Source organism: Trichosurus vulpecula, chromosome 4 (assembly GCF_011100635.1).
Source record: "Trichosurus vulpecula isolate mTriVul1 chromosome 4, mTriVul1.pri, whole genome shotgun sequence".
Classification (NCBI taxonomy): Eukaryota; Metazoa; Chordata; class Mammalia; order Diprotodontia; family Phalangeridae; genus Trichosurus; species Trichosurus vulpecula.
This window is the reverse complement of record NC_050576.1, coordinates 277400189-277416597: the sequence shown is the minus strand read 5'-3', so window position 1 is coordinate 277416597 and position 16409 is coordinate 277400189. Positions and strand designations below refer to the sequence as shown.

The following is a 16409-nucleotide window of genomic DNA, read 5'->3' as shown; positions in this document are numbered from 1 at the left end:
TAAAATTGTGTTTATTGTTTTCTTGACTTTGCTTATTTCACTCTGCATCAGTTCATGTAGATCTCTTTACACTTCTTTGTATTCACCAATCAATCCTCACAGCCCAGTTATATCCTATCACATTCATCACAGTTTAGCAGTTTCCCAATAGATGGGCATCAGCTTTGTTTCCTATTCTTTTATAACACAAGTGTAGCTATACATATTTTGGTACATATGGGAACTTTCTTCTTATCAGTAGCCTCAAAGATCATCTAGCCTTCTCTTGAAAAACCCTAAGAAGAAGGAACACATCATCTCCTGGGGTAGTCCTTTCTAGTTTAGGATAGCTCTGTAAAGAAATTCTATACATCAAGTCTAAATTTACCCATTCGCAGTATCACCCACTGATCCTAGCTCTGCCTTCTGTGACCAATTCTCCTTCCACCTGTCACAGCTATCATTTCCCTCCTTCTCTCCTCCCTCCCTCCCCACCAAGTCTTCTCTTTTCTGAGCTAAGATCCTTTTATAGGGCTTCATGTGGCATGGATTGTAGTCCCTTCACTCTTCTAGTTTTTTTGTTTGGTTCTAGGCACTGCATTTTCAGTAAGATTCTGATACCTCCAGAGATCAGCAACTAGGATGGCAAAATGCTTCTGATTCGTGCCTTACAAGCATCACATGAATGTTTGGCTTGGAGAAGAAAGGACTTAGGAGGGATAGGGTTGCTCTCTCTAAATCTCTTAAGGGTTTTCACCTGGAAGAGGCTTAAGCCTTACTTGGCTAGGTCAGGGAGATCAGAACTACACTGGGTAGAAAGTACAAAGAGACTAAGTTCTTTTATCGTTTTTTTTGGCAGGGCAATTGGGGTTAAGTTACTTGCCCAAGGTCACACAGCTAGTACATGTGTCAAGTATCTGAGGCCGGATTTGAACTCAGGTCCTCCTGACTCCAGGGCCGGTGTTCTACTCACTGCACCACCTAGCTGCCCCACAAAGAGACTAATTAATGCTATTTGTAACAAGTAGAGTTATCTAAAAGTAAAAGGGAAGATAAAAAACAAAAGGAAAAGGACCTGTATGTACAAAAACATTTATAGTAGCTCTTTTCTGGGGGCAAAGAATTAAAAATTTGGAGGATGTCTATCAATTGGGGAATGGCTGAACAAATTGTGCTACATGATTATGATGAAATACTATTTTACTATAAGAAATGATGAGCAGGATGCTCTCTGAAAAACCTGGGCAGACTTACATGAGCTGATGCAAAGTGAAATGTACCATGTACAAACTTAGCTATTCTCAGCAATACAATGATCCAAGACAACTCTGAAGGACTTATGCTGAACAATTGCCAGAGAAAGAACTGACAGTGTCTGGATACAGACATACTTTTACTTTATTTTCCTTGAGGTTCCTCACACCCCCCCCATTCTCTCTCCACCCCCCACCTTGGTCTGTTTTCCTTTACAACATGACTATTATGGAAATGTTTTCTATGACTACCCATGTATAACCTATATTGAAAGGCTTACTTTCTCCAGGAAGGGATGGGGTGGGGAGGGAGGAAGAGAGAGAATCTGGGACTCAAAGTTTTGAAAACTTTGTAAATATAAAATATAAATATTTTATATAATATTATATAATAGTAAATATAAAAAATGGTTTTTACATATAACTGGAGAAAAATAAAAATACTAAATAAAAACAAAAGGGACCATGAAATGAGGTACTAGGTTCCCTCTTCACTGAAGGTTTTCAAGAAAAATCTAGACTTCTACCTGTTGAGTGTATTGTGGAAGGATTCTTGTCCAGGTACCAGTTAGACTAGATGGCCTCTGAGAGTCTTTTTGTCTTTGATATTATGTGATTCAGAGTTATAATTAAATTCTAACATTGTTTCTAACCTTTTATTTGCACATATTTTGCCTGCCTAACTAGATTGTAAGAGCCTTGAGGGAAAGAGTAAGCCTTATATTTCATTATATCCATCAAAGCACCTACCACAGTCCTAGGCATATATACAATCTGAATATGTTTTCATGAATGAATGAAAATATAGATGTTATTAATGTAAAATAAGGAGTCAGTATATAAAATGACCCAATAATATATGTGTGTGTGTGTGTGTGTGTGTGTGTGTGTATTCTTTGACACAGATACAGTTTGGGTCATTCAGTTGCATAGTGGGTAGAATGCTGGACTTAGAGTCAGGAAGATCTGAATTCAAATCCTGCCTAAGAAACTGACTAGCTTTGTGATCCCAGGCAGATCATATCCTCTTTCAGTCAGTTTCTTCATCTGTAAAATGGAGATAATAAGTTATTGTGAGGGTCAAATGAGATAATATATGTAAAGAGTTTTGTAAACCTTAAAGTGCTACATAAATGATAATTTATCATGACCTGAGAAAATATCTAATATTTTCTCACAAGCTGTAATATGTAGGGGCAGCTAGACGGTACAGTAGATAGAGTATGGGGTCTGGAGTCAGGAGGATCTGAGTTCAAATCTGACCTCAGATACTAGCTGTGTGACCCTGGACAAATCACTTAACCCTGATTGCCGCCCCCCCCCCAAAAAAAAGAAGTTGCAATACCCATTAGCACCCAAAATGAGAAAAAATCCTGAGGAAGTAGCTTTTCCTTACTCATACATGAAGGTGATTTACTGGTAAATCTTAGTCCTACCGACAGGATGCAGAGTTGGTACTTATTATCAGGGATTATCATTAAATTATACTGGTAAGATTCTTTATACTTGTATTTGAATATATTCAGGACCTGGGTTAAAGTCTTGACTCATAAACTTACTAGCCATATGATGCTAGGCAAGTCATAACCTCAACAAGTCTCGATTTCCTTGTCTGTGAATTGGGAGGCTTGTGCTTGTATTACCTACCTCACAGGTCACTCAAACCTACCTTATAGGGGGCAGAATGGATAGAGACCTGAGTTCAAATCTAGTCTCAAACACTCAACTAGCTGTATGACCCTGGGCAAATGATTTAACCTCAGCCTCTTTTAGTTTCCTTATCTTTAAAATGGGGAATAATAACGACACCTACCTCTCAGGGTTGTTGTGATGTTAAACCGAGACAATATTTGTAGAGTTCAGCGCAAACCTTACAACTCTAAGTGGCAGCGATCATAAAACCATTGGGAGGAAAGAATTTTGTAAACTTTGTTCTATAAATGTCAGCTCATCATCATCTTTCATGATTCATCACTTCCCTAGGAGATATATAGGTCTTACCCAACTAATTACACAGGAAGTAAATATTGCTTTTTCCTCATGGGAAAAATGGGCCACAGAACAAGTACTTCCCTAGGGTTACACAATGAATAATGAAGTAATTAGATTAAGGACCTAGGTTTCATAAGAGATGAAGCATCTTAGTTGAAAGTATGATTTAGTGGCCTTAGACTTTTGCTAGGTTTGTTGACTTAAACTTTTTAAGTGGGAAAGAGGGAGTTTATTGGCACATTCATGCTTTGGTATTCTCAGAAGATAATTAATACCGGTACTACATATGACAACCAGTTTTGAGAACTGACTGCTTGGCCTTTTTAATAGCTGAGGATTACTGATACAGGGTTTGGTTCATCCACTAATGATTTGTGTCTGAACTACCTCGGGGGAAATTATCATCTGAAATGAAAATAGTTTTTGGGTAGTAAAACTCCTTTATCCACTTTTAGACATTAAAAGGACTATTTGGCAACCCTATGCTTCTCCATGACTTACAGTGTAGTCTTGGTTCAAAGGAACTAAGCAGTCAAGTCCAGCTGTATGTGCATTACAGAAATCCCCACAAGAATATCTTTGATAGATGGTCATCCAATCTCTGCTTGAATGCTTCCAATGATGGGCCACTTACTATCTAAAAGTATAGCCTACTCTTTTGCTACAGGCCCAACTGTTAAAAAATTCTTCCTTATGAAGTTGGAACCTGCCTTCTTATAATTTCTCCCCATTGGATCTTAGTGCTCTCCCCCAAAGTTATGAAAACAATTTATAAAACAACATTTTATATACAGCTGCCATCTCAAATTTCCCACATACTTCAGTTTATCTCACCTCATGTTCTCAAGATACCATTGGAGGATCACAAAGAGAAGAAACCAATGTATGTAAACAGTTCCACTGAGGCAAAAGGGTTCTTAGGAGACTTAGAAAACCAAGAGGCCCTGACCTAAAGCAGCAGTCCCTCACTGGAATTAAGGTCAGAACAGGTATCCATCATCTCGTAATCCCTTGTGAAATTCAACACCAGAACTTGGATATACAGCTAGAAAAGACTGTAGCCACCTGCCTGAAACTGAACCAAGAAAATAACTTTTCTAGTGAAAGATTCTGTTTCATCATTTAAAATATTTTGTGTAGCCTAATCAATTCTACCCAATTAGAAAATTTTCCCTTGGATGCTGCTTTGTCATCAGATAAACCCCTTTTGCAGAAGCCCACTCTTTTCTGAAATACTCTACTCCACCCAGAGTTCTTCCTGGGAAAGGAAATCTGGATGTCCTGGTGAAGATAGTGTCATAGTTGACAGGCTGATCCTATGTTACAATTATTCCCTCACTTTGTTTTTCTAGGCACTGAAATTTCTGACTGCATACATAGATAAAGCATTGACTACTTATTTTTTACTTCTATTCCTAACCCTTAGCCTGGCACATGATAAGTGTTTAATAAATGATTTACCTGTTAAGTGCCTACTATGTGTTACCACTCTATTAAGTGTTGATACAAGTAAAAGAAATACAAATAAAAGCAAACAAGATAGTCCTTGTCCTCAAGGAGCTTATATTCCAATGAGAGAAGATGACACATAGAAGGGAGTTGGAAAGTGTGGTTATGATTGTGGTGGTGGGGGTGGGTGGTCTATGGGTGGTGACATAGGTGAAAATCTCCTGGAAGTGTGGTAGAGGTCTAAAACAGAGCAAGAGGAGGCAAAAACTGGCCTGTCAAAGCCCAGGGAGGCTCCAAAGGCAAAATCTATTTTCAGGTAGGGGAAGGTTGGACATGAGTACCTAAATGGAGGCAAGTGCAAGATGGCGTGGTTGGATATGTCTGAGAAGGTGACTCTGGGGTCTGAAAGCATTTTCCATTGTTTTCAATACCTCATCCTGACATGAAGAAGACTAGCAGAACCTAAATTGTGGTATATTGGCGAGGCTTCAAGTACTGCTCAGTTACAAGCTGTCATCCAAGGCCCAGCCTTGTTGACTCTGGAGAGGCTTCACGCCAGAAGGCTGGCCACCAAGTGATGGACGAATGTTTGTTTGTGGTCGTTGTTGTTTCTCCCAGCCACAGAAACTCTGGAACAGTGTCCTAAGTGACACTCCTTACGAAATGACACAAAATGACAAGTCCTTAATGTGATATTCTAAAAGAAATTCTTCTAGACCTGTGATTTCATCAGTGTGTTTGGAATTCTCCAAGTGGAAAGCCCCTCCTCTGACAACCAAGTCTTCTATAACTTATAATGTTAAGACAGTTGTCCACTGGACTTAATCATGCCCTGCCAAGCCTCAGTTTGGGATTAATCCCACCATCAACTACCTTTGTTCCTATAAACATGCTGCTGAATTAAGATGGAGAAAATCATAAAACCATGAAATAAATTCATATTGCACAACTTCAGTTGGCCCCTCACTATGTTAAGACAAGTCCTTTTATACCTCCTTAGTTAACTCATTATCCTGCTCACCTCAATGAATTTTGAGCTTTTTCATCACTCCTCAAACCTCATAGCTTCCCCTTCTCCACCCACCAAGCTGCTAATCTTGCCCCATACTTTACTGAAAAAACATTGAGGCCAGTTGAGACCAGGTCTTCCATGAAGCGGTACTCTTCTTACCAAGGCAAATCCCTTGATATGTACAAGTGATCCCATTTGATTCCATTTCCTCCAGCATATTGCCCTATTCTATTATCACAACTCTCTCTTATCTTCAATCTCTCTGAGTCTATTGGTTACTTTACTGCCTTCAATCATGCTTATGTCTTCCTCATCCCGCCAAAGCCTTCATGTGCTCCATTCATCCCCTCTCCTCCTTTTTGTGAATAAACTCCTTGAGGAAGCCAAAAAATAATAAATACTTCTTTTGCCTCCACTCAATTATTGAGCTCCTATAGTCTGGCTCCCACCTTCATTATTCAGCCAAAACTGTTTTCTCCACAATTACCAGTGATCTCTTAATTTCCAGATTTAATGGCCTTTTTACAGTTCTCATTTTTCTTGATCTCGCTGCAGCCTTGGACTCTGTTGATCACCCTCTTCTCCTTGATAACCTCTTCTCTCTAGGTTTCTGTGATGCTGCTCTGTCCTGATTCTCCTCCTACCTATCTAACCCTTTTGCTAGATCTTTGTCCAGGTCATGCCTGCTAAAGGTGACTGTCCCCCAGGGCTCTGTCCCAGACCCTTCTCTCTTTTCCATCTATACTATATCACTTGGTGATCTCATCAGCTCCCATAGTTCCAATTATCATCTCTATGCTAATGATTCTAGATTTTACTTCCTAGACCTGACTTTCTCCTAACCTCCAGCCACCTTTCAGACATCTTGAATTGGATGTCCAGTAGACATCTTAAACTCAACATGTCCAAAACAAAATCCATTATGTTTTTCCTGCAAACCTCCCTTCTTTCTAACTTCTCTCTTACTATAGAGGTTGCCACTACCCTCTCAGTCACGTACCTAGGCTTACAACATAGATATCATCCTCAACTCCTCACCTCTCTCACCACCACCCCCACATCCAATCTATTGCCAAGTCCTATTGTTTCTACTTTAGCCACATCTCTGCCTGCCTCAAGTCTCTCCCCACTCCAGTTTATCCCCAGGTGTCAAATTAATCTTCCTAAAGTTCAGATCTGACCACCTCTCTATTCAATAAATTTCCATGACTCCCTATTATGTCTACAGTTAAAAATAAAATCCTCTGTTTTGCATTAAAAGCCCTTCCCAATATGATTCTTTTCTGTCTTTCCAGTCTTCTTATCTCTTATTCCCCTCCATTTACTCTGTGATCCAGTGACTCTGGCCTCCTTATTGTTCCTTGCACAAGATACTCCATCTCTCAACTCTAGACATCTTCACTGGCTGTTTCCTTTTCCCTGTTTCACTCAGTTTTTGAGTTTTCTATAGCTCGGCTTCTGACCTCATCATTCAGCCGAAACTACTTTCTCCAAAATTACCAATGATCTCAATTTCCAGATTTAATGGCCTTTTTTTTTCAATTCTCATTTTTCTTGATTTCTCTGCAGCCTTGGACTCTGTTTATCACACACTTCTTGATAACCTCTTCTCTCTAGGTTTCTGTGACATTGCTCTCTCCTGATTCTCCTCCTACCTACCTAGCCCCTTCATTAGATCTTTGTTGAGGTGGAAATGTTCTCCTTCCCACCCCTCCCCACCTTTTCTTACTCCATCTCTGCCTCCTGGCGTCCCTGGCTTCCTTTAGGTCCTAGCTAAAATCCCATCTTCGACTAGAAGCCTTTCCTGATTCCTATTGGTGCTATTGTCTAGTCTGCATTGATTATTTTCCATTTATTTTGTATATATCTTGTTTGTAGGTAACTGTTTGCATGTTTTCTCCCCATTAGACCTAGAGCTTCTTGAGATCAGGGGCTATATTCCCAGGGAAACAAGCAAAGCACGTAGTAGATGCTTAATAAATGCTTATTGACATATTGGTCATATGTCAGAGGCAAGCCTTGAACTCAAGGATTTCTGGCACTAAGGGCTTAGATCACACAGCCTCTCTCTGGACAGCGACTGTCAATTTAGGACAGTTCTGGAAAAAAGAGAAAGCGATTTCCTTTGTGCTGTCCTACCACCACCAACCCCCACTCCCCTCTGTGCATGAATTCAATATCCTAGCACAAAATCAAACAACATCATTCCTTTACACTCAGCCTTTCCCCTTCACCAAAAAATGTTCCAGATGCCATCCGATGGTACCCCTAAATCTTTGGTGAAGGATTTAGGGCGATTTTTGATCCTCCTAAACTGTTAAGCAAGGACAGGAAAGGCCGGCACAGAAAGCATTGCATAATTCTTGTATTTAGAACTTGGGAGTCATCCTATACACCTATGAATGGAATGCAGGAATCTGGGATGGAGCAGGAAAACCTTAAGGTCTAGATTTCAAGTAATGGGTGGGGAGCAGGGAGGAAGGCAAACCAAAGCTCGTGCTTGGATAGGATCATAGAATTTAGATCTGGAAGGAACCTGGACTCTACTTCGACATCACACCACTACAGGGCTCAAAAGGGATAGCTACATGTGTGGCCATAACTAATTTCACCACGGAGGTTTCCCATAACTCCTCTGAGCTGCTGCGGGTGGGGGTAGCGGCCTGGCTTAGACACCTGTCCACCAGCCAAAGTCCAGGATGCTGTAGCCATTTGGCGGGTCTAGCACCATTTTGTAGCGCCTTATTGGACAGGGCCGAAGGCGGGGGTGTGGCTTGCATGCAGAACCAGGCCTAGAACTACCTGGCCCCAGAGCCTCGGTGCCTGCTAAGATCCGGCACTAGGACCAGCGCGGTCACACCTGTTGGCCACCGATTAGTGGGGCGGACCGGCCCCCAGCGGGTGTAAGAGAGCTAGGCAGCCGCGGGCGGGGGTAACTCGGTGCCTGTGTGGAGCGAACCGCACCAGTCGGGTAAGGCAGGGCAGGGCAGGGCAGCGCCACGCTGGGCCTCCTCACCCCTTGCCGCTCCACTCTCCTTCCAGCTCCCCGCGCCGTGGGTGCCCTGCGCAGACCATGGCGGAACTGCTGCGGAGCCTGAGTGATTCCCAATTGGTGGCGCGCTTCCAGCGCCGCTGCGGGCTCTACCCGGCGCCCCCGGAGGCCCCCCAGGAGCCCACGGAGGGCTCTGGGCACCGGGCGCCGCAGCCGGCCTCCCGGAATCCTCTGGCGGTCAACGGCAAGGGCGGCCGGAGCGGTGCCTTCCCGCAGGTAATGTCTCGTCCAGGTGCGCAGAGAGAGCGCCAAGAGGGACCGGGGTTGGAGACAGTGGGCAGTCCGACTGTGCCCCCAAGCCGGCAGGCTGGGCGCCCAGGTAGCCAGGAAGGGACAAGCAGCCGGTCCCAAGGCTTCCTCCCCTGCAGGGACAGGCACCTAGAGCCTGATAACCAGCCAACCATCCTTCCGCCACTGCAGAAGATTGAAATCACTCTGAACAGGTCGGGCGGAAAGGGAAAGCCACCCACAGGCTCCAAACTCAGAGCCTTGGCCTGGGGGCGCGAATAGCACGCTACCCTCTGCTGGGGGCCGGGGAGGGCGACCTTGGTTCGTTTATTTTTTTTTTAAAGGAAAACAAGCATTCCGGGCCCTTTACATCCTAGTACCAGTCTGGTTGACATGCTTGGGAAGAAATTATGAGCAAATCATTCTTAGCATCATGGGATTTAGAGCTGGGAGAAATCTTCGAGATTAGCTGCTGATTTGCTAGACTAGATTCCTGTCTCAACCCCTCCCCCCTCATTTTACAGGTTATAAACTTGAGGCCCGGTGAGATGTTGGGCAGGTGTCTTCCCTCTTCTGATAGTTATACAGATGCACCTGCTAGGGTCGCGCCACGCCTCCCCCCCCCCCCCATCAGCATTTAACTTTAGTGGTTAATTTTGTCCTCCCTTTATAATTAAAACCTTCGGGGACCATCCCCAGGTCTTTTCAGGAGAGAAAGGAACTGTCCTCTTCAATGCCTTAGGGTTACCACTTGAGCTGTCTAAAAGAGACTGAAATCCAATGTCCTTTCAACTCGAGGCTAGCTTTAAAAAAGATGTCTCTTAAAGGAAAATGTGTTCCTTTCCTTGCTGGCTGGGCTTGTATTGTGTTACACAATTTGCTGCGTTAGTGCTTTGGTGGGCATAGTTAGGTAACACTGTTTTGCCCAGGCAATGCCCAGGAACACAGACTCTTAACTACAGTGCTCCCCTACAGAACTGACATCCTGCAGCTAGCTGTCAGCTTGCCAGGGATGCTGGTGGGAGCCCGTCTGCCTGGATGTGATTTACAGTCCTGCCAGGGCTGGGTTGTAGCAAGTCAACACAGCAGAAAGGTGTCACCTTGGCACCTGCAATAGCTGCAGTTACCCAGGGGAGGATCACTTGGAACATAAACATCAATACAAGCTGCTGTTTTGTGCAAACTGTGTTTGCTCTTCGTGCACCTTTGGGAGAAACAGAGATTGAGTTTATAACATATATTTTGAGACCAGGGAACAGTAAGGGTGACAAGTCTTATGTTTTGATATATATGGAATGAATTAAGAATTCTAGCTTCTTGTATAGGGTTTTAGCATTCTTCAGTCTTGCTTGTGGTCCGTTTGCTCTTCTGTCTAGGAGCTATTCCTGTAACCTTCCTCACCCTTCCCCATCTACTCTCCCTGTTACATTTAGAGATTTAGCAGCATGGGGACAGGGTTTTGTTTTGTTTTTGGCATTTTTCCACCCTTTTTTCCTCTTAATACTTGACTTCAAAAAGAAAAGAAACAATGCATTATATATTTCTACACATATTAACAATATATAATATACAAACAATATATACAAACATATGAACTATATATATAAACAATGCATTATATATTTATGTATATAGTACACAAACAATATATACAAACACAAACTATATATAAACTGTATATATAAACAATGCACTATATATTTATATATAATACACAAAATATATACAACCATATACAAATAACATATAAACTATATATAAACAATGCGTTATATATGTGTATATATGCATACATACATATATACATATATATATAATATTTAGGTGCATCCATACTTTGCATCACTCTCCTATGGAGCAATAACCTAGAAGTCTAGAAGAATTTCTTTACCTACTTTACATATACAGAGTGTCCCAAGAGTCTTAGGGTAGTTTTAAAGCATGGGACACCCTGTGTTATCTTTTTGAGAAGAACCCTGTGAGGCAAATATCATGAGTAGTATTATCCCTATTTTACAGATGAAGAAATGAAAATTTGGAGACTAAGCCCAGTTCCATGGCTTAAGTATGGGTGGTAGAATTGTAACCTAGGATTCTTTCCACTCCGTTATGCAAATCTTCATAGAACAGTTTAAGGTTTATACAGCACTCTGCATGCACTATCTCAGGTGGACAGCAACCTTGTAAGAAAAGTACTATGGGAATATCCTCATTTTATAGATTAAGAAGATGACACTTAGAGAAGTTAGGTGCCTTTCCCTCCTCCTCTTCCCCACACTGTGGTCTCACAGCTAACATCAGATGTAGAATTTATACCCAGGTAAGTGGGAGACAGATGGTGTAATTTATTTCAAGTAGGAATTGTTTAAAGGTACTTAAGAAATACTTGTTGGTGGGACTTGGCAGAACAGGCCTGTAACCTCTGTTACTAGAGTGGTGGGAGAGTTTGAGACTGGTAGATCACTTGAGTTCAGTTCTGAGCTGCAATAGGGATGAAACCAAACTGGCTCCAACATAATGAGTCCCTTGGGGTGGAGAGTCACCAGGCCGCCTAAGGAGGGACAGACTAGCCAAAGTTGGAAATAGAGCAGGTCAAAGCTTCTATGCCAATCAGCCAGAGGATCAATCATGAGAATGGCCATGAACTTCCAGCATGAATGAGATGAGGAGACCTATTCTCAAAACAAATATAAATATTTGGTGATTGATGGATAATGGAAAGAGCATAGCAGTAGGCATGCAGGAGGGAGTTGGTTTTACTTAATTTCTGGCTCTACTATTAACTAGCTGTGTGATTTTTAAGTCATTTAACAATTTGGGATCTCATTTTCCTCATCTTTATTATAATAAAGTTGAACTACAGCTTTAAGCTCCCTTCTAATATTAACATAATGTGATTTAAACTGTGAAGCCCAGTGGAATATGAAGAGGGCTGTTGTCTTTCCCTTACTCCATTCATTGCTACTTAGAGGAAGACCCTTGTCAGAGAATATTGAAGAGGCTACAAGGACATTGTCCATGATCTATTCAAGCACAGTCTTTCATAATGCAACTTTAGCTTTTGTTCCCCACTCACATTCTGCAAAATACCTCTCCAGAAGATGAGTACTCTCCACGGTCCCCACTATTCGTAAATCTGGGGTTATTTGGGAGGTATCTATGCCTAAGCTTATCTGGTGCAAAGATATTGACAACAACGCTGTTTGATTCCTGGCCACACTGCATTCTTTGTCTTGAGTAATTGAACTTTAATTGTTAGTAATCTTAATTCTTAAAAAGCTTTTCATCTTGAGTGACCTTTCTGACCATCACAGGTATTTTCTTACACCTCCTTTTATAACTTACAAAATAGACTGAACATAAAATTCAGTGTAGGCTATAGCATTTTTTTGGAGGGGGGAAGGCAGGGCAGTTGGGGTTAAGTGACTCGCCCAAGGTCACATGGCTAGTAAGTGTGTCAAGTGTCTAAGGTCGAATTTGAATTCAGGTCTCCTTGACTCCGGGGCTGGTGCTCTACTCACTCGCCACCTAGTTGCCCCACAGGTTATAGCATTTACAAATGAAAACAAAATCAATAAGAGAAAATCTTGTTTTATGTATTACAATGAAGGAAGCTTAAAGGGGGAGGGGAGGATGTTGAGGTTTGTAAAAAAAACAGAGAGAGGTGTTAAAGAATATTATAGGAAGAAAATTATTTCAAGCAAAATATGGACATTAAAAAGATTGGTGAAAAGATAATTGGAATAGAAAATCAGCATTGTAGTAAGCTTTACTCAGTTTGGAAAGAACTACTAGATGGAAATGATTTTGAAGAAGATGAAGTCAAAGAGAGAGGTGTTAAAGAATATTGTAAGAAGAAAATTGTTTCAAGCAAAATCTAGACATTAAAAAGATTGTTGAAAAGATAATTGGAATAGAAAATCAGCATTGTAGGTAAGCTTTACTCAGTTTGGAGACAACTCTAGGTGAAATTGATTTTTAAGAAGTACTTTTGAAATGCATCACAAGTCAAACAAGTGCATTTTAATTTGACAGCAGAAGTTTTGCATGCCTAAGATTGATAATATCAACTAGGGTATTTACTGCTGTGTGGGAAGTTACATTTTCTTTTGTGGAGGAGGAAGGTGAGAAATGATAATACCTTATCATTTGAATTACATGAAATCTTTGTTGTTGTGTTGTTACTCAGTCCTCTTTGATTCTATGTGAATCCATTTTGGGGGTTTCTTGGCAAAGATACTGGAGTGGTTTGCCATTTTCTTCTCCAACTCGTTTTACTGATGAGGAAACTGTGGCAAACAGGGTTAAGTGACTTGCCCAGGGTCACACAGCTAGTAGGTGTCTGAGGCCAGATTTGAACTCAGAAAGAAGAGTCTTCCTGATTCCAAGCCCAGTGCTCTATCTACTGCACCATCCCTCTCCACAAATCTAATGATTAGCATTTTCATTTCAGCCTTTGCTTTCATATTATTTCTCAAAAGAGACATAAACTAGGAAAACAATCAATGAACCTTTCTTCTAAGGTAGTTAGATGGCACAGTAGATAGTTCTGGGCCTAGAGTAGGACCTGAATTCATACCCAGTCTCAGACACTGCCTAACTGTATGACCCTGAGTAAGTCATTTAGCCTCTGTTTGCCTTAGTCTCCTTAACTGTAAATTGGGTATAATAATAGCACCTGCTTCCCAGAGTTGTTGGAAAGATCAAATGTGATAATATTTTTAAAGTGCTTAGCACAGTAGTGACACATAGTAGGCACTTAATAAATGCTCCTTCCCTCCCCCCACCCATTTCCTGCTACATACTCTTAGTTATATGTATAGAACATACTACAACATATTGCTTGCAATAAGATCAGGATCTGTGATTTCATCCATGTGGATATTCTTTCCTAAATGACAGCTCTTATCCTTTTCCACACTACAATTGAGGGTTTCATAAGATGGTTCATGAGAATTCCAGCTCCCCTGCCAAAAAAAAAAAAAACCACCCCACCCAACATTTGGTGGTCAAGACTCTACTGATGAGACTTCACTAATTGGCCTTCCAAAATTCAGGGTCATCTCTATATCAAGATGGGGCCATCAGGCTAGGTAGGCATCCTTCACTTTTCTCTTTGGTCAGAGTTAATGATAGAGTTCTCTTAGGCTTCAGCTGGAACAAAAGAAGAGAACAGGGCCCCACCCTGGCTAGTCTTTGGAAGCTGTGAGTATTAACTGAGGTGGAAAAATAAGGGTTGGCTACTTATTTGATGCTTCCAAGGGAACTCAGTGAGTGTGGCTAGTAAGGTTGGCATTCTTATTCACACAGTGCTGCTTTGAGCAAGAGGAAAATCTGTCCCAAGAAAGGGCTACATCAGAACGGCAATTTGCTTCTAGAGGCTCAATCTAGGACAACAGCCCCCCCTTTGCTATCTTTCATTTTTATCACTTTTGCTTACTCACTAGACTAGCATCAAGTTTGTAATTTGTGAGTTTCCCCATTATTAATCGTTGCTTTAGATGTGGTCTCTCCAAGTAAAAATAAATACTTTTCTGTTGATAATCTTTCTAACTACTTCTAAAGTTAAATTTTGGGGGAGCAGAAGTAGGGCAGTCTTAAAAATCTCAGGACTTGCTAATATCCTTCCTAAGATATCAGTGCAGTCTCTTTACTGATCTTCAAGATGAAGCCCTTTGCTTTTGGACAGCTTGAAGAGTGATTGGAGAAGATGATTGGACAGAGAGAGTGAAGGAGATCTGAATTCTAATCTCAACTCTGCCACTCACTAGCTACGAAACATTGTCCAGGTCTTTGCAGCTTAGATTCCTTATCTGTAGAACAAAAGATTACTCTAGCAATCCCTAGACTAAGGCCTCTTTCAGGCTGTTGTCACTGTTTTTAAAGACAGCGCCACATGATGATTCCAGGAAATTTTGTCAGCTTTGCTAATTACTTTTTTAAAAACTTAAGAGTTCAGTATCAGTTCAGCTTTTCTTAGATATTCATGATCTACAAGGCACTGTGTGGTAAGCCCTATGATCTCAAACATGTATACATACTATATAGTGCGTATGTGCCTTGCTTTCAAGGAACTTACCATCTGTTTGGGATGGAGAGAGAACAAATACAAAAATAACTATGATACATAAGAATGCTGGAAGTGTAAAGGAGAGAATCAAAAAGTGTTGGGAGCCAATTGAGGAGAGGGAGATAGCCATGAAGTGGATGTCCAGCAGAATGTGTCATGAAGGAAATGAGATCTGAGTTGGGCCTTGAAGGGAGGGACTTCCATAGAAAGAGAATGGGCATGAGGAATGCATTCCATTTATAGATCATGACAGGAACAGAAGAATAGAAATTAGAGAAGGCTGAGAATGGAGATGGAGAGTAACTGAAAGGGTAGAGTTCTGGAGACAGATGAGAAGTAGAGAAATAGACTTGAGAGTGATTTGCATAGAGGTGATAGTAGAAACTACAGGTGTAAATGAGATCACCCAGGAGGAGAAGAAGGCTTTAGGGCAGAACACTGGGAAAAAAAAACCAACAACCATACCTAAGGGAAGCTGGGTGAGAAACCAGTAAAGGAGATAGAGAACAGTTGGTTAGAAAGATGATATAGGGAGAACCATGAGATAACAAAGGAGGGAGGATATGGGTGATCTTCAGTGCCTTGATCTCTAGCATGATCAAGGAAGGTGACCAAAACCCACTGGATTTGGTGATAGAGAGGTAAATAGTGATCTTCTGGAGTGCTATTTCAGTAAAGTGGAGGAAACTAAAGCTAGGTTTCAAGAGGTTGAGTGAGTAGTGAGTAAATGAAGCTATGAACTGCAATTTGACATTGAAAAGGAACAGATAGGACCTTGGATTAAGAGGGTGAGAGGGGTAAAGGAATTTTTAAAAATGAGATCCCAACATGTTTGAAGGGTAAAGGGATAAGGGGTTGGAGAGAGGGAGGAGAAGTAGGATGGGAAGGGAGGGAGGGAAAGGGGAGAGAAAGAGAGAGAGAGAGAGATATTAAAGAGACTGAATTGATTGAATTGTTAGAACAAAGTCTGAGGGGAGGGAAGAGAAGAAGAGAAGAGAAGAGGAGAGGAGAGAAGAGAAGAGAAGAGAAGAGAAGAGAAGAGAAGAGAAGAGAAGAGAAGAGAAGAGAAGAGAGGAGATCCCAAAGTGCACACATTAGTTTTAGCCAAGATCATCTGATCCTGAAGGAAAGGAGAATGGGTGAAAAGCAAGAGTAGAGGAGGGATACCAAATGTTTTCACTTGAATAGTCTCAATCAATAAAATGGGAATAATTTTCTGAAAGTGAGGACAGAGAAGGTAGATTTGGGCTTGAGTAAAGGACAGGGAAGATTTCGAACAGTCGCTGGGAGGAGTGTGAAAGAGAGTGAGATAACCTAAAGGCTTGTTGCACAGCAGTGAGAACTCTGCCCATTCACATACATTTGTAATGAGCC

At 41.4% G+C, this 16409-nt stretch overlaps 1 protein-coding gene across 3 annotated transcripts in view; it reads left to right on the top strand.

Moving 5' to 3' along the window:
• Positions 1-8758: 8758 nt before the first annotated feature.
• The window catches only part of SGPP2 (sphingosine-1-phosphate phosphatase 2), a 132561-nt gene continuing 124910 nt past the window's right edge, over positions 8759-16409 (top strand). For 2 of the 3 annotated variants that reach the window (XM_036757053.1, XM_036757052.1), the window contains exon 1: positions 8759-8953. In XM_036757053.1, the coding sequence (XP_036612948.1) occupies positions 8759-8953 (195 nt within the window). The remainder of the gene's footprint in view (positions 8954-16409) is intronic. The other variant, XM_036757054.1, reaches the window with a different exon arrangement.